This window comes from Lipophrys pholis, assembly GCF_963383615.2.
Source record: "Lipophrys pholis genome assembly, chromosome: 22".
Classification (NCBI taxonomy): domain Eukaryota; kingdom Metazoa; phylum Chordata; class Actinopteri; order Blenniiformes; family Blenniidae; genus Lipophrys; species Lipophrys pholis.
Window position 1 is genome coordinate 19211823 of NC_137644.1, and position 22738 is coordinate 19234560.

Consider the following 22738-nt stretch of genomic DNA (forward strand, 5'->3'; position numbering starts at 1 on the left):
CAGTTGACTTCTTCGACATTTGGACATTAATAAAAAAAAATACAGAAGTATTTCTGGCAGGTTCAACTCAGCTTCGATCCAACCACTTTCATCCACAGGTGAACGACATTAATCCAGCGGGCCGGTCCAGTCGGGTGTAATCTCAGCGCTCTCGCCGAGGGGTCCACACTCAGAGCTTCGCCAGATGTGCTGTCGAGATGGACAAGACGCCGAGGGAAGACCAGATGTGCAGCAAACGGACGGCTGCCAAGGCCGTTTGGACGTCTTGTGAAATGAGCTCAGGAAACAGAACCGGGTGAGAGGATGTGTGGAGACGGGCCTCTGTCGCCACGGCGGCCAGGTGACGCCACCGTGGAGCCAGAGGGGGATCCACCGCGGAGCGAGAGGGGGATCCACCGCGGAGCGAGAGGGGGATCCACGGCGGAGCGAGAGGGGGATCCACGGCGGAGCGAGAGGGGGATCCACCGCGGAGCGAGAGGGGGATCCACGGCGGAGCGAGAGGGGGATCCACCGCGGAGTGAGAGGGGGATCCACCGCGGAGCGAGAGGGGGATCCACCGCGCTCACAACAACGCTGGACGTTCATTTACCCCTGAAGTAACAGATACAGACAAATACTTCATTAATCACTGGCCGAGCAGGATCTTCATCATCGTGGTCAAAAGAACACAAGGACGCAGTTTAAAAGTGAGACGCTTCTGTAGAAAAGTTACCAATCCCACTCCTAATCCCAGAGTCAATGTTACACCTGCCTGAAGTTTATCTTGGCGATATCAGTCGTTTGATCCAGTTCGGTACTGAAACACACATAAAGATTAGTTCCTTACATTATATTTCTCCTTCTGTGGAGAGTCATTGTGGATCCCACTTGATAAACGGGCATCAGGGATTCAGAGCAGTAATCCATAACGTCTGTACTTTTATAATTCACCCAATACCTGTAGAAAGGTCAGAAATCAGCGTGACTGAAAAGCTCAGGAGGCGGGAGGCAACGTTATGCAACAATCTGGCAAATATGGAGGCTCCGTGCCCCGAAGAAGTCTGTTTTAAAACCAAGCTGTGATGCAACTGCATTAATCAGAACACCAACATATTGGAATTGTTAGTTTTTGGAGTGTTTCTACTTTTTCTTTTCCCCCTGGCTTTTCTGTGGAGATTAAATCAGCTGCTTTATTAATACTTATAATAAGTAATAGATGTGAACATTTGAGGAAGGCAACTGAGTGTTTGCGATCATACACTTGACTTCCAGTGTTGCGTATTTTTATGAATGGTACTCTTTCTTCTTATTCAAGAAGTATTATTGGGCCCCCCTGACTGGTCTGTTTGAAGTTTTTAGGCTGATAAGGCTAAAAAAAACAAAAAAAGTCAGTTGTATTTTTAGTCTTTTGGGATCCAACCGTAAGCCCGCACTATATAAAGGCCTAAAGGTTGCATTAGTGCCACACGCACGCGCACACGCTCCTAATTCGGTGTCCTAATTCATGAGACAGTGTGGCCGCATGCAGGCAGGTCTTTACGGCGACAAGCGCCAAAGGCCATCTGTCCTGAGAGAGAGAGAGGGAGAGAGAGAGAGAGGGAGAGAGAGAGAGAGAGAGAGAGAGAGAGAGAGAGAGAGAGAGAGAGAGCTTTACGCACACCCAGCTCCTCTCCACAGACCCAGTGTGACGCGCAGACGAGACGACAACCCTCGCAAAGTGGGAAGTTTTCGCCAAAAGGATTTCTGTGTAAAATTTAATCACCTTCATGTCGACTCTGTTGGATACTAACCTGCCGATGCTATGGTTACCTTTATTACGGTAGGAGCAACCTTTTATTTATTTATTTTTTTATTTTTTATCTCTGCTCTCTTTGGCGCTTCCGAGCGCACTACTACTACTACTACTACTACTACTACTTCTTCTTCTTCTTCTTTTGTCGCTGATTAAACGCGCTCACTCGGTCGTTTGGAGATTTGACTTAAAACGATGGCCAGTGGCTCAGATAAAGTGTGCAGCATGGGGAGCAGATTTAAAAAGCTCATAAAAGTGCTGAAGTGCTGAAGATGTAAAGATAAACAGTTGAGGAACATTCAACGTGTAGGTGTAACTTTTCTGATAAGATTCAATTTGGCCAAACTTGCCGTGTTTATGTGTGTAATGGAGATCGGATGTTGACTTTTTCGCAATAGAAGAGCCACAGGACATGTGCACGGACTTGTTTTCTCCGATAATCTCGTGCTTTGGGAGCTTTGTAAGATAAAAGAAGGCAGGACGCGCCGCGCGCCGCCTGAGGGTGAATCCAGCTCGGGGAAACTCGCTTCTTGTACTCGCCTTTTTTCTCCTTGTGCACAGGTAGACAAAGAGGCTTGGGTAGTTCCCAAGCTGCCTCACAAACACAGGAGACTCCGGTGCACTTTTCGCTTCTCGCCCTTTAACTCGTAAGGCGTGTGCGTCTGGTGTTTGGAGGGAGTGGATCCGGTCCCCGGTGCGCACGGCCGGGACGCGGCTCAGGTTGTGTCTCTGGACAACCTCCGGTGCGCTAATGGTGCCTTCGGCTCCCGGTTAGTGGGTGAGAAAGGTGATATGTCACAGATGTGTCTCAAAACAAAAGACGAACTGGGAGTTCACACGTTCCGGTTTCTCTCCCCGCGCGTCTGTCCGCGCGGTGCGCATCCGTGCGTGTCTGTTTGCGTGTCTGGCTCGTCTCGGTGCGCACGGAGGCCCCGGAACTGCCTCAAACACCTCATATATAATGGATCTTTATGCAACATAGAGCAAAGCCACGTGTGTCTATAACATGTAAAACCCACACCTGGATTATACCTTTGAGAAAAAGCAAAAAAAAAAATATGAAGAACTTATAATTTGCTCACTTAGAAAATGGGAAATTGCATGTTTAAGGTTCGTTTGTTTAACTTTTTCTGAGAACCTAAATATGTCTTGTTACCCCCCAAAACCACCGGATGTCTGTGCATGGATGGAAGTCTTCGCGCTGGTCTTTTATTGGGGTGAAATCCTGCAGGATAATGTGTGATTGGACATGTGGTCTGGACATTTTTGCGTAATGGCGTGCATCAGTGCGCGCCTTCAGCATGTGGCGGATGCGTTTCTCATGCGCTTGGAAGCCCTCTTCTCGTGTGTGTGTGTGTGTGTGTGTGTGTGTGTGTGTGTGTGTGTGTGTGTGTGTGTGTGTGTGTGTGTGTGTGTGGTGGGGGGGATACACTGAAACAGCTGTTGCAGCGGCGGATTTGACGCAGAGCTCATCTTTGACAAGGGAAATTAGGAAGCGAGGAAGGAAGGAAGGAAGGAAGGGAGCGAGGAGGAGAAGAAGAACCAGGGGACCTGCTTTATTCTGCAACTTCCTCCAGTGTGTTGTGTCGGTGTCGTGCAACTCACAATGCAGCTGCACGACGTCACGTTCACAATGTTGGTTTTGTGTTTTACTGGGGGGGGGGGGGGGGGTGTTCTGGAGTGAGGGGTGTGAGTGTGTTTAGGGGCGGTGCTCAGGAGGAGAACATGAAGTACAGTGTGTAGTTAAACAACATATTCAGTTTTGTCACTGCTTGATCCACTTGTTTGTTGCACCTTTATTTTCAAACTGCCTTGCAGGACTTGTCCTACAACATTAAGTAACTGACGTAAACAACATCAAAGTTGTTTTTTTTTTATATAACTTCAGACAACGAAGGAAAAGTGGAGAAAGTAAAGAACAGGCAGCATCTTTGTCGTCTTGATTGGAAGAATAAATGTGGTTGACACTATGGAAGACGTACAGCTTGGTTAGGTTTGGGAATCGAAACACTGATATGCCTTCATGCACACTTTATTTTGAAACAAGATAAGAGTGAAGTTTACAGTGTCTGAGAGGAGGAGTTCATCCTCCAGTGTGACGGTTCAGTCTGACTCTTTAACATTTCATATAAGAGAGAGGGTCTGTCTCAGAGGCAGAAGTCTAAGTTCAGTTCCGTCAATAAAAATAAAAAACATCTCCTCAGCTTTTGGCTCTGCAACATTTTCCCGGTTCTGCCCTGGCTTCAACTTTACACCTTTAAAAAAAAAAAAAACTAAACATGATATAACTGAAGTAAACAGCAACGATCATTGATAAGCTTACATAACAGTTTGGATCAGATGCTGCTGATTTATATTTACTTGACAAGCTCAGAGAAAAATGTCTGTAAATCACAAATGTGCAACTAATAACCACCGAGAACAGGAAGGTACATCTGAGGACATCAGAGCCCAAGAAGGTTTGATGGAATCTAGATAAAGACGGGAGGAGATCGCAGGAGTGACTTTGTGTCGGGTACAGATGCAGCCACGGTCCGTCTGGCTGATTGACGGAGTTGGATCAGAACCCCGTCGTGCTGATTTGAAGGAGAAAAGACGTCCAGGGTGGATCAACGAGCTTCTCCTCATCCAGATGTTTCACTCACGTCAGTGCATGTGGCTCCCGGAGGGACGCGCTGATGTCCTTTACCTCCGCCACCCTTTGTTTTCTGGAAACCTGCTCTTCTCTCCACATGTGATGTTTGGCTTGTTTTTACTGGACGTAACCACAGGAGTTGATCTTCATGACGTTAAACAACGGGGGGGGGGGGAGTAACGCTGAAGTGTCAGAATTGAACCGATCAAATGTAAAGAAAATATAGTTTTTAGGATTAATATCAGTGTTTGGTGCGAGTGTGCCGCTAAATAACCAATCAAATGACGAGAATTATCTTCTAGTTCTACTTCGTAACTGAATTTTAAGTAATGAGATTTGCCTGCTTGAAATATTACAAGGGTCCTTTATTTTGTAGTACCAGTACAATCTATCTAGTTAAAGCGCGTGTTGGCAGATTAAAAGTTTTCCTGAACTTCTGAATATTCTTCTCCGACTTTGAACTTTTTGAAATTACATAATTCCATTTTAAAAGACAAAACAAGAGAAAACTCCACAATCCTCCTCTGCAGGATCGGGGATTACTTAACACTCACATACTTTTCTCTTGAAATAAGGCGTCTTGTGCAACATGTAGCGTGTCTACAAGTTTGCGTTCGACCTTACGAGAGGTAAGAAATCATCAGTTCCTTGTGCTCTGAGTGTGAATGAATGGCGTCTCGCCGCTCAGATGGAAGCATCCAGTGGAGCCGTTCTGGTTTCAGATCCTTCGGAGTGAATCATGTCGGGTTTCATTCACAACCAGTTTCAATTCATCCGGACTTGTGGGGAAGCGTTACGTACGAGCTGTCAAACAGCTGTGTGCAGCCGTCTCTCGCTTCTCAAACACACTTCCGACCGGAAAAGAGTGGAGATATGTTTCCTTGCACAGAGAGACTCTGGGAAGTGGGAGGCCGTTGAGTTAAAGCAGCTGGTGGTGAAAAGTGGAGCGTGAGCGCCGGCGCTGATGATCCTGATCCTGTGTGGAGGAAATTCTCAAGCCCGATGTGGGAAGGAGGGGGGTTTGGGTCTGGAAGTTTTGCTGGAGGAAGTGCAGCTTCAGCACCGCGTCTTCAACCAGCTTGGTGGCGTTGAGGTGAGACTTGAATCGGGTCACTTCCAGCTCCTGGTGGGAAGATATAAAACGGTCTTTCTTCAGGGTTTTGGTCGACTCAACATGCTGTCAGGGTCAAGAGTGAACGACACACTCTGCACTCATTTTTATGAATGAATCCGTCTCACACCCGAGGCAGAACCGTTTTCTATGACCTTAGCGGGCAGGCGCAGTGTTTCAGAAAAGTTCTGTTTTCACTGATTTCACCAAGACGCCGCGTCGTCGAAAAGTTCTAAAAGTTGCATTTTAGAGACTCGGAGCTCCGTTGTCGTGTGAAACGGGCCCAAGACGCAGTACTCATGAGAAAAGATCGAACTTTGATGCAACTGGACAGTAGCTGGACGGTTGGTTGGTTGAATAAGGATTTCCAGGAGGAGCTTAATGAAACCTGCCCATTCCAATCAGGCGGAACATTGCAGCGCGTTTCCACTCGTCAGGCTTGATCCGATTAAAAGCAGCCCGGGTGTCATGACTGCATTACGACGGTCCGTATGTGAACGTGTGAACGCTGCCAGCTCCAGAACGCACCAGATCACTATTGGAAAAACTGGGTTTTTGTCGACTTTTAAAACAACTGTGACGCAGTTTGATTATTTTTTGACTCTGAAGGAGTCAAATTACATTTTATGACACTTTTATAGACGTTATAGTTCAAAATTAAAAGAAAACACCACAATCACTCAAACTGCACGTTATGCAACAGATGGTAGGATTGTTATAAGATCAATAAACATTATTACACCAAAATGTAATTCACCAAACACAAATGTTTGAGAGCTTCTTCAGGTTTATTGCTCAGACTTTCACCGACGCGTCGGAGCGCCTCGGGAGGTGACGTCGTGTTTCACCTCCGGGCCGCCGTCACTCTGCCACCTCAGGCCACCTCAGGCCACCTCAGGGCCTCTCCACAGCCTCCTGCTCCCCGCTGCATTAAAGGGGCTTTGTAGTTAGAGTCAAGTGCTGCTCAAGTACTTTCCTCGTAAATATTTCTGTCAATTATGGCGTTTGGCAGGACGGCTGGGGGGGGGGTGAGGGGTCAAGCACGCCGGAGGTTTGTTGTGACGTCACGTTCAAAAGATTTGTGGCGGAGCGAAGTCTGGTGAATAAACGTCTATAGTTAGACTCTAAAGAGTTCGGCGTGTGTGAACTGGAGGCTTCATACCAGCAGGGTGAGAGAGGACATGTTTACCCTCTTCGTCCTCCGTGGCTGCGGCGTCTCAGTCGCTCCCAGATAGTTTACACATCGAGCCGAGTGTTTATACGCTGCACATTCTTACGGCGAGGTAGAGCAAAACACTCGCAGGAGGTTTCTTAGACGGCTTTCTCTCGTCTGCGGAGCCAGAGCGGCCCAGACGCTCATTCCTTTAGACCTGCAGCCTTCACTCTCCCCTCCAGGTAAACACAACCGCACACAAAGCAGTCCGGCGCTTGTCTCGCTCTGTCATCTTTCCCATAATTCCCGGCGAGAGGGAGCAGATAGAGATCATGTGGTTTGAAGGTGAGGCTCGGACTGACCAGCAGTCCGGTCATATGACGGTTCAGTCTGATCCGCTAATCTGAGTGATTTTCTTTATCGCCCTCAGATCCACCGTCTGGATCTTCATGCTTCCCCCCCTTCATGTTCTTTACAGTAAACTCTCCCTCCCAGCCTGTCTTCTTTTTTCTTTCTCTCCACCCATTCTCTCCGTTCCCTCACGGCGTGACCTCCTGATAACGTTACTGTTCTGACGCAGCGGATCTCTGATGGTGTCGGGCAGGACAAACTCAAATCAGGCTCATTTATCATGCATCAACCTATTTATAGAGAGAAATTAATATTCATTACAGAAGTGTATTTGGGCCACGAAGAAAAAAAAATTGGAGGTTAAAAAAAAACCCAAAAACCTCATGCACTTAAAACAAAAAGTCAAAAATCAAACGCAAGATTTTTTTTTCTTCACGGAGAAAAAAATATAAGATCAGATGTTCAAAAGCAGTAAGCAACTTTATAAAGTCAGAATTATGTGATTATTACGGCTTCCATGGGTCTGAGTGACGGACAGACGGCTCCAGTTTGTATTTAAAAAAAAAAAAACAACCTCGACATCGATTTTCGACTTTTTTCTCGACGTGCATGAGGATTTTTTTACTTTCTTCAATGACCCTAACACTCTGAGTTTTAAAAACCTTTCCAGCGCTAAGAAAAACATGTGGATGATTGCTGGATGTGCAGGAGTGTTTGTCAGGGACGGAACCTCGAAGTTTGAATCTTATAAATCTGAAAAGAAATGTCACCCGTGTCTGAGCTGGCAGGAAACAAACTGCTCGATGTCTGACTTGTAAGTTTCCAGGTTTGACAGCCGTCATCTTCTGTCTCCTTCTGTCTCCTTTACGGCGTCCTGCACTACAGTTTGTAGTGAATAAACATTGTTTTTAAGTCTGAGAGACTGAACTATAAAACTACCAGGAGAATATGGACTTGAAGCCATGAGACTGTTGTTGTTGTTGTCCAGCTGCTCCTGCGTGTGTAAAAGAAGGATTTAATATGGCTGTCGTGTGCCTGTGCAGCAGTGCAGAAAGAACATGCAAACTCCACTCTTCTCATCACGTCTTAATTGTTTCTGTGCATGTTGGAATTAAAAGGCCTCATGCTATGCAGTGATATTTTAATATTCATGCTGTTTTCAGCCACATAAGATCTAATTAATACTCACAGAAAGATGGAGTACTTTCAGTCATAGAGCCAAATTACCACGAATATTTCATTGATTTAATTTCTACATTTATTTCCTATTTGGTTCAACATTTGATGAGATAATAAACTAAAGACGCAAACAGAATTTTTACCATATTTCATGGTACGATTGTACTTATTTGGCTTCATCCAGCTCCCAATGCTGGTTGCAAGAAGCTGGAGTCAATCCCAGCTGACGAAAGACAAAAGGCAGATACTCTCAGTTATCCTAACACACATGTTTCTGGGTGGAATCCAGAGAAATCCAAACCTCGGACAGTGAGAACTTTCGGTTTCCACAGGGGAAGGCCTTCACATGGAATCGATCCGGGGTCGACCCGAGAAGCCCGCCTGTTCGACGCACGCCTGAAGATATCAATTCTAAAGAATTATTTGATTATGTTGTTTCTCATTTATAGGTCGAATCCACAAGTGTGAGAACAGAGTGAGCAGTCTGCCAGGACTCGACACTTACTTCTTACCGTCTTTCACTTCTCATAGAAGAAAAAAAAACTGTTGTTTTTGTTGAAATTCTGCTGCTTTTCTTCTTAATCTTGTCTCGTGCAGCTGAACTTTTTACAGCTGTAACAACACACACACACACACACACACACACACACACACACACACACACACACACACACACACACACACACACACACACACACACACACACACACACACACACACACACACACACACACACACACACACACACACACACACTATTCAAACTTCAGTGTTGATGGAGTAGATACAGGAGATGGTAATGGAGCCGCTCCTCTTTACACATTTAGGCGAAATAAAAAGACTCCCATGTTCCCGATGTAACGCACTTGGTCGGGAAATCGCAGCTCAAATCCCGGGGCGGGTCCCGTCTTCATTCTCTCCCTCAAAGAATGGGAATCCTGGAGGTGACATCTGTGTGGACGGACATGACCACCTTTGATATTTGAACTGACGGATGTGCCGGCAGCCCGAGGGTGAAAGCATATTGTCACTCTCGCCACACACAAACCAAATCCCCCCTCGACTCGTCAGATCACTCGCTTCAACTCCAACCCCTAACACAATGCTAATCCCGACTTTAATCTCCACCCTTCAGCCGAACGCCGAACCCCAAAAATAGGGGAAAATGGCGGAATGGGAATCATCAAAGGAATACCTTTTACCGCCCGTATCTGTTCTAAGCCTAAGAATCTCTTCCGTAGGATCGCATCATGTTAAACTCCGACTTTTAAATAGGTTTTTGAAAGTGATCCCGCTCAGCGCCACCTGGCCTCCTCTCACATGTCAGCAACGAATGTCCATGATTAAATGACAACCAGGAATCTTTATTTTAGTTACTTTCTCAAAAGGCAGTGGGCGTCCCACAGGGTTTAGTCCCGGGTCCCTTCGAGCTCCCTGCTCTCTTGTAGCATAGATTAGAAGTTGAACCACTTTTAACTCATATTGTCTCATTCTGGCAAGTTTCAGTTTGAGTTTTGACAAAGCTGGACATTTCTGTGAAAAATAGAGAAACTGACAAATATGTTTGTTTTATTGGACAGAAGAAAAGATTAACGCTGAGAATGAACAAGATTACAACTACCGTATTTTCCTGACTATAGAGCACCTCAATAAAAGCCGCACCAACAAAGTTTTTAAAAAATATTTGAAATGTACTTATATATGCCGCACCGGCCTAAAAGCCGCGGTTAACTACTGAACTGAATAGTTAGTTTAACTGAACATAACTGAACTGATCAGTTTCCGAACGGTGCCCAAAGCATAAAAGTGCTTATCAAGCAAAACAGAAAAGTTATTGATTGCTTTATTCGTCGTCCTCCTGCGCACTGAAACCATCGAAGTCCTCTTCTTCAGTGTCGGAGTTGCACAGCCTCAGAAGAGCTTCGTCACACACCTTTTCTGTGGCGATGTCAGTGTTGCTCTCCGTGTCGCTCTCCCTGTCGCTGTCATCGTCCCGGGGTGAATCTGACTCTGAAGCTGAAGTGCCCTCTTCACGCAACAGTCCAGCCTTCGTGTGGTTTCCATGATGAAGGGGTATGGGTTTGAAAAAGAATCTCTGTCGTGCCTGCTGCTTGCGTGGTGCTAAATGAAAATTAGCACTTTCTTCTTTTATGTTAAAATTTGACTTTCACCGGTCTCGTTTTTTTCACTTTATACTACAGCGCCCCCTGGCGGGTGAAGAAAAATCCACAGAAAAGCCGCACCACATTGTATGCCGCATAGTTCAAAGTGTTTCAGAAAAGTTTCGCATTCACTCGGCAACATTTTGAAAAGCGTGTAGTTAGAACGCCCGGCTCCAAAGTGGCTGTAGTTGGTTGTTCTTGTGATGAAACCACACGAACGCTGCAGAGAACAATACAAAATAAACATTAATAAAGTTGGACCGCTGTTACCGGTGAGTCTCAACGTTTTGGAAAGGTTTCCGCCTTGGGAGACGTTTTCAAAAAGTTGGGATACAGAGTGAGAATATACTCAAAGTAGGAGTAACTGATATAGTTTTTTTCTTCTGACTGGGCTAAATGTATATTTTATCTTAATTTGACAGACGTCATTTTAACGTTTTTCTACCTGTGATTTCTGTGGATGTTTCTGAACGTGTATTTCTCGTCCCAGAGAAAACGATATCCACGGGAACCGTGACGTCAATACAGTATGTTCCATGTCTGAACATCAACGTTTCGCTGATTTATGAGGCAGGAAAAAGAAAAAAAAGTCAGATTTACGACTCAGACTGGTTCTTCGTCTCCGTTCCCCCCGTCCCACCGGGCTTCTCTTCTATCTTTATCCTCCACCACGTTGGGTAGAATCCTAAATAATTGCAGAAGAACTTTGTGAATATTTAATCTGACTGAGATTCAGCAAAAGTTCAAATTAGCCATGGAGGGAGGATGCGCCGTGCGAGTCTGTGTTCCGTTCTGCCCATGTGCTGTTTGCAAACTGTCAAATGTTTTGAGAAATGGCAGAGTCGTTGGAAACTGCACGATACTGGTCTCCTTCCATTATCGAGCTGTGTGATCTCCACTGCAGGAATTTCACGAGTTTGCACTCTCCGAGGTTTGTTTATGTGCGATAGCCTCCGGGGTTTGGTGAAAAGTCGGGCAGGAGGCTGTCGTGGCCTCATGTTCAGTTAAACTGGGTCGTACGGGTCGGGGATGTCTGATCTAGATGTTATTCCTCCTTATTCTGCCGTACAGATGCTTTCTTTTCCTCACCGCTCTGGCTGACTGCAGGGAGAACTTCTGAAATGAGGTCCTGTTACAGAATCCACTAATCCTCTAATTTTATTATCGACCGCTTCCATCAGTTGCTCCCGTCTTTTAATCTTGCTTGTATCTTGTCTTTCCATCGTAGCCCGAGTGGTGATTTTATCAGCTCCTTCACTTTCTGAATCACGACATAAACCACCGTATAGTATTCCTTTATTTCTTACAACATGGCGGATGAATAAATAGAATTCTTTTGCCGTCAGATTTTATAATAATTTTAGTTCAGGGGCCACAAATAGTTTAATTTAGGCCTCGTTCATACAACCGTTCAAACAAAACGCGTCGTTTTACTCGTTTTCGTTTGCAAGGCAACATTTTGAAAACGATGTCCGTTGACATGGAAACGGCAGAAACGCTGAAAACGACAAACCGCCTGGGAAACTTCCTGCAGTTACACCCGCTGCTGGTTAGGGGGCGCCGTCGCCCGAAACAAACACTGACCAGAGAGGAAGTAAAGAAGAAACACGGCTCATTGATTGGTCCGGACCGCAAGAGGAAGTCCCGCCCCTTCAGCCTGTGGTGGCTAGGCGAGTTAGCTCGTGGCTAATGGGTAGCCTCAAACAACCAGGATATAAAGTCTTCAGACCAGATATCAATGAGAGTCTTCCTCACTACATCTTCCTCTCTACTCCGTCTGCCTGTGAGACATTTTCCAACTTTTTCTTTCTGCGTCTGCAGCTTTGTTTGTTTACTACCCAGAATGCATTGCGCTCTACGTCATGTCCTCTCATCCCGCTAGCTAGCGAAGCCGCATCAAACAGGTAAAAGTGAAGAATAATAAAGAACGATGGATTATATTAATATATTATGAGTATTTCATGAGAAAATGTAGACAATACTTTCTCCAGCTTTTACCACGTTTTTCCCCCAAAGAAGTATAGCGCTGATGCTAATGCTGTTTTACGAGCAATGAGTTAGTGAGCTGTTAGTGATGTCTGCTGCCATCTACTGTTCAGCTTTTAATTTCGACCGTTTTATTTATTTTTTAAATCTGCTTTTGTGTTTTTCCTCCTCGCCTCGCCGGCCCGATCGGACCTTCCTGTGGCCTTGTTCTGGACCGCGGGCCACATGTTTGACACAGCTGCAGTACGAACCTTCCACTTACGTAAAGTAATTAGCAAAACCAACACAGAAGACAATCAAACCACATGGTACGTCTACCGAGTGGCGCATGTGGTGGTTAGTTTGTGTACATCTAATACACAAAGCCAGAGAGTAATGAGAGTCCAGAGAACAGACAACGCACGACTTTCTTTGTATTCTGATTACAACAGAGAAGAACACGAACGGAATTAAAAAAAAAAAAAAAAAAAAAGTCTTCACTGTGAATCCAAACCGCCGCCGGCCTTCAAATGTTTGAATACGAGAAACAATGGTGATTTGTCATGAGCGGTATTCCCTGAGCTGACATTATTATTGCACGTCAGATCTTATCTCCTCTATGATTTTATAAGAAGACCTTTGTCTCGGAACGGGACTTTATATACTTTTACAACTTTGTATTTGGGGGAAAAAGAAAAAAAAACGAACTATTTTGGCAAACTGTCGGAAACAAACACGACAAACGACACACTCTTTGGCAGCTGCCGGCTTCTTCACGACAGTAGAGGTATTGTCCCCCGGTGGAGAAGAGCACTGTTTACCCCGTTTGCATGAAATCTGAGGAGTTTTGTGACGAAACCACAAAGTGTTGCATGTCAAACGTTGGCAGGATTTAAAGTTCGGGCGGTGGAGATGAGGAGACAGGTGAAGGTTGACTTGTCGACTCCAGTGTTTGTTAGTGTCTGCACGGTGAGTCACGTCGTCTCGGACGTTGTGCGGCCCGTCGCTTACAGTTACACCGCGACGGCGAAAATCGACTTTGGAATAAAGTTTTTCAATGAAACTCAATAAGGTGCAGTTTTCTATGGCGAAAACGAGAAACCGTCATGGTTTAAGAAGATTCTGTGAGAGGATAGTTTCTTTACTCCATCGAAGCAGAACGGTGGGGTAGTGGTTTCATCGCGCTGCAGGATAAACCCTTGTTCGATTCTGGGTTTTGACTCTTGATTCCCTGTTTCAGTGCATTTTAATTTCAATCTGAACTGAACAAAGCAGCACAGAAGATAGATGGAACTAAACAGATTGCAAACATTTTGGCAATTTAACTGCATTTTGCACCAGAAGGTTGAATTAAAATTGGCTTTATGTCGAGATTGTCGTCATTCTTGAGAGGAACTGTTGAAATGTAGACATTTCTATGACGTATACTCATGAAAATGTTATTATAGCACCATAGCAGCCTCATTGTTTACTAATAACTATAAAGACATAAGACATTGACTCTCACCTCGCACATGATATCATGGTCCCTTGTTGTAATTTCAGTAAACAACTAAATCATTTCATAAGGCCCTGACCATACGTCCTTCTGCCTAGGAAATCATAATATGGTTGTTGGTAACCCGTTATGAACCACCATGACAGTCCCAGCATTCAAATGAAAGGCCCATTGTTAATCAGCTGCGTTTATACCTGACACTTTAAAGCCAAAGGCTTAGAAACACTGAATCTTACTAAGTTCTGTCTGGAATCTATTTGGAAAACTTCCTATGTGATCTTTAAATTCGACTTGCTTCAAAAAGTTCCCGTATGAAACATTACAAACCAACTGTTATGTGACTTTGCATGCCAGGCATAGTCCAGATTTCTCATTTCACCATTTCTTAACTTCTAAGTCTTGAAGGAATAAACAACTTTCTTCTGTTGTTTCTATCTGCGACATCTGAAGCCTCTGTTTTGACCAACTTGATTTTGAGTGGCTGTAAATACAGCGATGAGTTTTCGGAAGGCATAAACAACCGCGAGCAGCGCCAACGTTGGCGCGTCTGTGGAAGCAGGGAATCGTTTGCGCTGGGGAGGCCGAGGAGCCAAACGGAGAGTCAGTCGGGTTCCGCTGGGTTTGCCAGAGCAGAACCTGACGCTCCCCCTCCCTGTCAGACGGTGTCAGCAGAGTTTAGACGAGAGGCCGGGAACCTCGGAGGGATCAGAGTTTGTCTGAGTGCAGCGGGACGGCTCGCGTAAACACTTGCTTTTGCACAGACGCTCACATATAAACTTGAATAAAAGAGGTTTTTAGTTAAAGCACATTGCAGTGCAGTCGGCAACAGACACTTAGGTTTGGTCTGTTTGTTCTCAGAAACACAGGATTGGACCACAAAGAGATTGGAGTTGGATCGATTGTACTATATAGGATCGTTTGTACCCATGGAAAATGTTTAACGGGTCATATCCTCCTGTTCTCCTCCTGTTCACCTCCTCCTCCTGTTCTCCTGTTCTCCTCCTCCTCCTGTTCTCCTCCTCCTCCTGTTCTCCTCCTGTTCTCCTCCTCCTCCTGGTCTGGTCGGTCCAGAAACCTTCAGTATTCTAAGTTTCTAGCTCCTCCTTGATTTTCCTCATTTGAATATTGGATCATAGGAGCTGCATTCAGAATCTGCTGTGTCTGTGTGAGCTGGACTGGCTCCGCCCACACATGCAGACCTTGGGAAGAGGAGGAAGTACTTCCTCTCGTGGTGCCATGTGCCAGAGCAGAGTTGCCTAATAGTGGGAGGAGTCAAAGGGAGGGCCTACCTTGATTGGGATTGGCTAAACCCCTGATGACACTATATAGGGTTTGATTTCTGATTGGCTGGTTGGAGCAAAACACTTTTTAAAACCTGAAACAAGCCAGGGACAGAGAGGACAGACTGTCTTCACTTCTGGGACGTCAGTCCAGGTATGGGGACGAGTAGTACTGTTGGAGAACCTTTAGAAAGTGGATTTTATATAATATGACCTCTTTAAGACTTACTAGAATAAGGTGGTGGATATTAGAAGCTCGCAGATGCATTTAGTTTACTCAGTGTAAACATTTAAAACCGTGAACTTTGCAGTCATAAAGCATGATTGCAATATTAATCTATAAATACATGTTTTCTTGCATTATTAGCTCTTTTTATTTTGTGTATTTTCAACATAATGTTTTTTATTTTCTCCAAATGTACCTTAATGTCTGGTTATCACACTGATGAACTTTTATCCTACTTAAATCTCTTAAATCTGTTTTAAGTAGGATAAAAAAAATCATAAAAATACAGTCCAGAATAAAAGCTGGGTTACCTGGGTCATTTCTCTTATTACATAACACATAATTATAAACAAAGAGCACAGACTAAATGATATTGATGAAACAATTATCTATTTATATATTGAACTGGCTCCACTTCCTGCTCCCATTTTCTTAACCACGCGATTCTGTCAGCAAATAAAACAGTCAGATGAGAAATAGCGCCCGGGAGAGCAAAACAACAAAGCAGGTCTTATTGTGAAGGAAATCATGACCCCCCCCCCCCCCCCCCCCCAAGTGAAGCTTTTCTCAGCTTGTTGTTCTGTTGTTGTTGTTGACGTGCTTGTGGTGCAGTTCACACTACATCCCGCAGGGGAAAGAAAGTTCTCCGTGTTCACCGCGTGTCACACTTTGTGTTCTGCACCCGTTTGATCCCAGTTTAATCGACTTTGGTTTGGGAGTTAATCAATGGTAATTACATGAAGGGTTTGTGGTCGTCTGGTTTGGCAGCGAGTCGTAAACGGTGAACAACACACTGACATGTAAGATGAGTGAACACGTTTTAATTTGTAGAGTACATCTCCAGTACTTCTTGGAGCCCATGGGCATCAGACAGAACTCCAGGAATATATTTTCCACATGGAAAGTCACACTTCTTTTTTGTTTGTTGTTTGTGTGACTTATATATAGGATAGGAGGATATACCGTTATGGCCCACTAGATGGCACTGTGTAACAGCAGCATGATGCTATTGTACCACCATTACTACCACGTTTGAAGTGAAATGTCGCAGAAAAAGTGTCTGAGAAACTTGAGGGACTGATGAAAAGTATAGAAATAATTAAATAAAGAAGAATAATAGTGGTTTAGGTGAGCTGGTAATTCACAAATCACTTTACTTCACAATCCAAGATTTGTAGACAATTTCCTTTTTTCACATGATCAAATATATAACTGAACTAAGATATTCCAAACTCTCTCTTCACAGGACACTGGTTTGATTCAACAAGTCTCAATGTTTGAAACGTGCCAAGACAATATCCTCCAACACTCCAGACCTCACAGTCTGAAAACATCTAATCCCTCCTTTGTTCCGTGTCCCAGTATTTTAGTGCTTCCTAGTTGAGGTACGGTTATCTGCAATATGATCACAACACCTCGCGGGAGCGTCGCCAAAACTCTCTGCCCCACATAAACTCCAGCTTTTATTACAGGAGACAATAAAACCGGAGACTCGTGCGCGTCAGGACGAGCCCGCTGACTGGAGATGGTTGCTGGCGTGGAGGAGTTTAGTAGACGGCGGCCAGACGGAGAGCAGATGTATGGAGCGAGCCGACCAATCAGAGCGCCGCAAGAGGCGGTGGCGACTGTTGAATTACACGAGCAGCCTCAAGTCACTCTGTTGGTCTCACGCACACACACACACACACACACACACACACACACACACACACACACACACACACACCTGGTCGTGTTGTGTATGAGGCACCGTGGCATGGACACGAAATGATCAAAAACCAAATGGGTGTCATTGTTAGAGTTAATTCTTTTTCTTTGATCGTCACGCCGTCCAGCCAGTTTAGAACCGGACTCGTATCTAGTTATCAGATCTGTTGTGACTCCAGTGACCCGTTCATCCATCCAGCTGCACAACAGAGGGAAATGTAGGGAAACTGACCGTACACAGCAGAATCGAACCGGGTTATTGCAAATAGCCTGGAGAGAGAAACCCATCACATGACGTTCAGAAAAATGCTGAATACTTTATTTTACATTGGTTTTGACACATTTTTGCCGCTCAACCGGGTTACCGGGGATTTGCGGTAACTATGAGTGTAATACTTTAAAGTAATTTCCCCAAGGATGTTAAAAAAGTGTGTTTTTTTATTTATTTTGTTTGAAAGCGGGACTGCAAACTCTCAGTCACAACGAAATGAGGCCTGCAGTTTGGCCTTTAATACCAGGTTTGCCCATTTTGTTAGTGATCTGTCTCAAACCAATAATCCGGGAGAAACTCCCACCACACACACACACACACACACACACACACACACACACACACACACACACACACACACACACACACACACACACACACACACACACACGGAGGCAAGGTCAAAGCCGCTGCTGAGCCCTCCAGTCTATTCCTGTGTCTGTGATTCTATTAGGCCTGACACCAGATTAGCTCCCCTGATCTCTGCGTCTGATTTGGTTTTCGTAACCTCTCCCTGCGTCGTCCCTCTCACACAACCCATCCACCGTCCGATCGCTCCTCGCTCCTCGGCGGACGTGGCTGGCAGCAGCCGGGGTGAAAGCTTGCTCGGTGTGTAATCCCAGTCAGAGTGGCTCTTGTCAAGATGTAGTTACAATAGAAGCTGCATTAAAGCAGTAAAAAGCCCCTTTTCTTTTTCTCTTCTTCTTCTTTTCTTTGCTCTTTGAGGAAAGCCACAGAAATCCAACACTGCGACCAGTCCTGTTGTGTCTGCGTGGCTTGTTGTGTAGGAGGGAGACGGATAGAGGCTTTCCTGTTCCCTCTCTTTTCACTCCGGGAGTGAGCAGGAGTGTGCCAACAACCGCTCGCACTCGTTTATCCCGCAGACCAACGAGGGTGGCAAACCCGCCGCTCCGGGCGGCCGCCTGCGCTCACTGCATGGTTTCCCTCCTTTCAGAGGCTTCAGACAAACCAAAACACGCTTCGGTGGCGCGAACCAGCGCATGAAGCCACTTTCCTCCTCACCTGTCACACAAATGTCAAGTGGCCTGAAAGCTCCTGGCAAAGCTGTGAGCACGGCGTGCAGGATATCCTGAAAGAGATGAAGAGAAAAGGAGTGGCGGATACAGTAAACAGCATTTTTAGAGCTTCAGGGCCGCAATTATATGACATATGTTTGTCAGTTAATCATCAAGCATCTCTGGAATTAGTCACATATTTGGATCAATTTTACTTTTCATATCAACTTAATTAAATGTCAGGTCAAGTGAAAACTTGTTGCATTTTTTGGCGCCAGTTTATAGAAACTTCACCCGGAATAACAATCCAACTCGGTCGTTGTCTCTGTACTCCCGTTGTTAACGTTTAGAGCGTATCGTTCCCTGCCAGCATGTGTGCGGTTTCACTACAAAGACAAACAACAGCACCCACTAGTGGCCCGACATGACAACTACATCATTTTCTAAACATTGCTGCGTCAACGCAAAACTTTTCTCAAACTGGTGCGTTAGATTCTTCATTCATTTGAAAATAGTTCTGATAAATTCACGTGGGAAAATAAAACTTTAAAGGTTTAAAATCTGGATTAATTGCTGCACTTTCTAAATGACTGGAGGTACACTGTATATGATAAGGGCTTCAAATGAGCTTTTCACATTCTTTATACTACACATATTCATATACTTCAGAGATGGTTACAACACCTCCCGACTCCCAACACGCTTGATTTTTGTTTTAAATTTGAAAAAGTTTCGTCTACTAATTGGTGGTAGTCTGTTTTATTTAATAAATCCGATTGGGAAGCTTCAGGATGTGTGTGAGCTGAGTGTGTGGTGTGACTCTGTGGAAGTTTTAGCAGGATTGAAACTTTACTCCGGAGCATTGCCAGTTGTCAAGAGTTTTGATTAGAGTCACCAATGTTTTTTTAACTTACTTCCAATGGCTCCTCACCTCGATGTGGAGCAGATCATTGTGACTCTTCTTTTCTCTATATTTCCCGGCTTTCTAAAACATGTGTGGATGCTAAAAAACAGTTTTTCACTGAGGTTGCCATTGGGGTGGCTTGGCCTTTGCGTGCATGTCTGTAACGCTGATGGTAACAATCTTCACGAGGGCGTCATATTTTACGACGTGTTCTGGCTAATGGATTCATGCGCTGACAGACAAAAACCAGCGTTGAGGTCTGGAGACCTGCCAGGACCCCCGATGTCTGCAGAAATGAAGACAATAGAAAACTGAAGAGAATTTTCTTGCAGCTCTTTCCACCATCAGCAACATTCACAGTCTTTCCAATCACAGTTTGGGTCCAAGGAAAGTGGGAGTCGGAGATCAAAACGGCAGTTAATTAGAAAGGAGAGCAGCTTCATCATCAGACGGTCGACACGGGGAAAAGGTAAAAATCAGCCTGTAAAGCAGGGAAAGATGGGAGAAGGCGATGCTGTTATTTCCTTTTCGTCTTGATCGCCACAGTTCTGATCAGTTGCACTAAAACTTTCTTGACATGACGACATTTTGTTGCTCGTTTACAGAGCAACATTTTGAAAACAAGCAACTCCAGTGAGGCTGAAAACTCTGGACGTCATTATACGATACAAATGACTCTCATCTATAAAACTACCGTGTGTGTGAACTGGGAGGCCGCCATTGTTATTGTCCATCTGCTTGTGTGCACAACAACTATTTACTACTACCATGGACACTGAGCATTTTCCAAAGAGTTCCACCTTGAGAGCTGTTTTCAAAAAGTTGCGTTTTTTAGTGAGTCTGAGCAAAGTTGCCATGTTTTTGCATTTTCACTTGAAACTGTGACGTAATCAGGGCCTTAGAGCCCTGGCACAGTTCCCTAGAGAAGAGTTCATTTGAAACAAGCGCGTAAAGACGGATTCATCCTCCATAAGAACAAGAAGAACGTTCGGCACTCCGGGGTCCTACCGAACAAAATTACGTCATTTTCTAAATTTGGCGCGGCGGCTGTGCCGACCATCCGGGCCGAAGTAGTAGAAACTTTGGCATTGCCGTGTGTTGCTCGTGCACTTTTCCAGCTCGTTAACGATTGTATCAGTCATATTTAAATCATATTTAGCTTGTGACCTCGGTACTATAGGAGCCCTGCAGCTCGTTAACATGTGGGTGCACGGATTTACGTGATGCCCCTGAACGCATCACTCGGCTCCTGCAGGTAAAACCGGACCAGCATGGCGGCTCGGACGCAAACCTTCTCTTTTAATACTGAAACAGATCAGAGAAATGTGCCTGCCATGAGGGGGCGTGGCCTGCGAGTTCAGCGGCGTCCTCTCGGAGTATGAAGCCCAACGTTTCTTCTTGTTCTTCTGGGTTCTTCTGGGTTCTTCTGGGTTCTTCTGGGTTCTTCTGGGAGTCTGCAGGGGCCTTAAGCATGAGGATGCTACTGATCCCGCTCAAACTGCAAAACCTTCTTCCGCCTTCTCTAAGACTGGATCGTAGCTGTTGACGCGGCGCTCGTCTCTGGTGACGATTCTCAATATGAAGGTCGCCCACGGTTTGAGGTCCTCGGTGCACGAGAACGTGACTAAAAGACCCTGGTTTTTGTTTACAAGGCATTTATCCGACACGGTGACTCACCACTGGCCCGTTGTCATGTCATGCCCGGGAAGCGGTTCGATTGCGCTTTGCTTGCAATTACCTGAATGATTCACGGCCTGTATAATCAGAGACACACGATGGAAAGAGTTTCCCTTTCTTCTCTCCACAGTATTTTAAATTTTTCTTCATATAGTTCAGGTGGGGGAATTTCTACCCGTGGGTACTCATGTAATTACAGTCATGTGGGATCCACAAACAACTGCAGGGGCTCAGACATCCGACTCCTTTCACCTCATGGTGCTGAGCGGCTCGCTCTCTCCACCGCACACACCTTAACACCACTTTCACTCTCTTGACAGTGCGCACACACACACACACACACACACACACACACACACACACACATACACACACACACACACACACACATACACACACACACACACAAACACATGCACAACGCGGCAGTTCTCTCAGCGCAGGTGACTCACCTGGCTCGGAGGCAGCGAAACATTAATTCGGTGTTATGATAGGAATTCAGCCCTTCCCTGCGTTTACCCTAATGCCCCCGGGGTTTAAAAGGCAGAGCGAGGGGGGGGGAGGTGGAGGACGGTGGAGGGGATCAGCACATTGTAGGGTTTCAGAAGCAGTGAAGTAAAACCTGTTATCTGTGAAAACCTCATTTATTAGGCTTTATTTGCACAGGAAGTCTCATTGAAACACAAAGTGATGCTGGAGACAGACGAGCCTTCTACTAAATGTTCTTTTCCTGGACCTGCACCCTCTGACTCTCTGTGAATCAAAACGCCAAACAATATGAGTACATGACAGGAACTTCGTCCTCGGTGGAAAACCCTCTCGGGGTCTTTATCTCTCGCTGCACAAACTGACCAGATGGCGGCCGGTCTGAGACGTAAAGAGATGAATCACACTCAGCGCTGCTTCCATTCCACTCAAAAGTTTACTTTCTCCTCTTTGTTTGCACGTTTAGTTTTTAATCTAAGATGGATAAAACATTTTTTGGCCTGCTGCCAGTTTCCACTCTCTTGAGGACCACACAGGACACCAGTGAATAGTGAGTAATGTCACAGAAGTATTCAGCATGACGTTAATCTGAAGCGGAGCTCGGATTAGAAATGGAATTCTTCATTTTTTTCTCGAAAAACCTTTTTGTTATTTCTTTTTTAATTGACTTTCCTTCTACCGTTGGTCCATCCAGACAGGATGGGCGCTCTCTGGCGCTGGGCCTCGCCGTGCCGGAACATCTGGAGTCCGTTGGACAGTATTAGGACTCGGACATCGCCGGGGTGAAAATCCCTGCTGGGGGATTTGCTGGTTTGGCACACTGCTCCCGCTAAGCCCCTCCCCCCCTCCCCCCGCCGCTAAGCGCCCCTGACTGCATCATCACTGGGGTCTCCTCGGTAGCTGCCCAGCGAGACCTCCTCGCCACGGTCCCGCCACGGTCCCACTCCGGTGCGGTCGTGGCTTCTTGAGCCGGCAGATTTGTGTTAGGGGGAGGAGAAAGCGTAATCCTGCTCGACGGGCCTGAGCTGTATCGTACAGAACAAGCCTTTCGTCATTTCTCCACCTCACTTGACTCACACTCAGGAAGTTTATCGCTTCCTGTCCGTTCACTGATACTCGTCGTCAAGATGAGAATATGTATTCAGATTCCGGGGCTCGGCTGCAGTCAGAAATAACCCGGCAGGGTGGATTCAGCCTCTGAAGTGGCGGCTGTTCGGGGTAAAAGTAAAACCGTCCATGAAAACCAATACAGAACTTTTTCTCCTCAGAATGTAAACTCTTTAAAAAAAACACGTTTTTTAAGTTTTATAACTTTATCATCTTCAACTGTATATTCTGTCTAAATC

General features: G+C 45.4%; 1 protein-coding gene across 1 annotated transcript in view; it reads left to right on the forward strand.

Annotated features, from left to right (window-relative positions):
- Nucleotides 1–1652: 1652 nt before the first annotated feature.
- Nucleotides 1653–22738, forward strand: part of ntf3 (neurotrophin 3) — a 39328-nt gene continuing 18242 nt past the window's right edge. Inside the window, exon 1 of the mRNA XM_080491667.1 lies at nucleotides 1653–1798. Coding sequence (XP_080347793.1) covers nucleotides 1781–1798 — 18 coding nt within the window. The 5' untranslated portion in view covers nucleotides 1653–1780. The remainder of the gene's footprint in view (nucleotides 1799–22738) is intronic.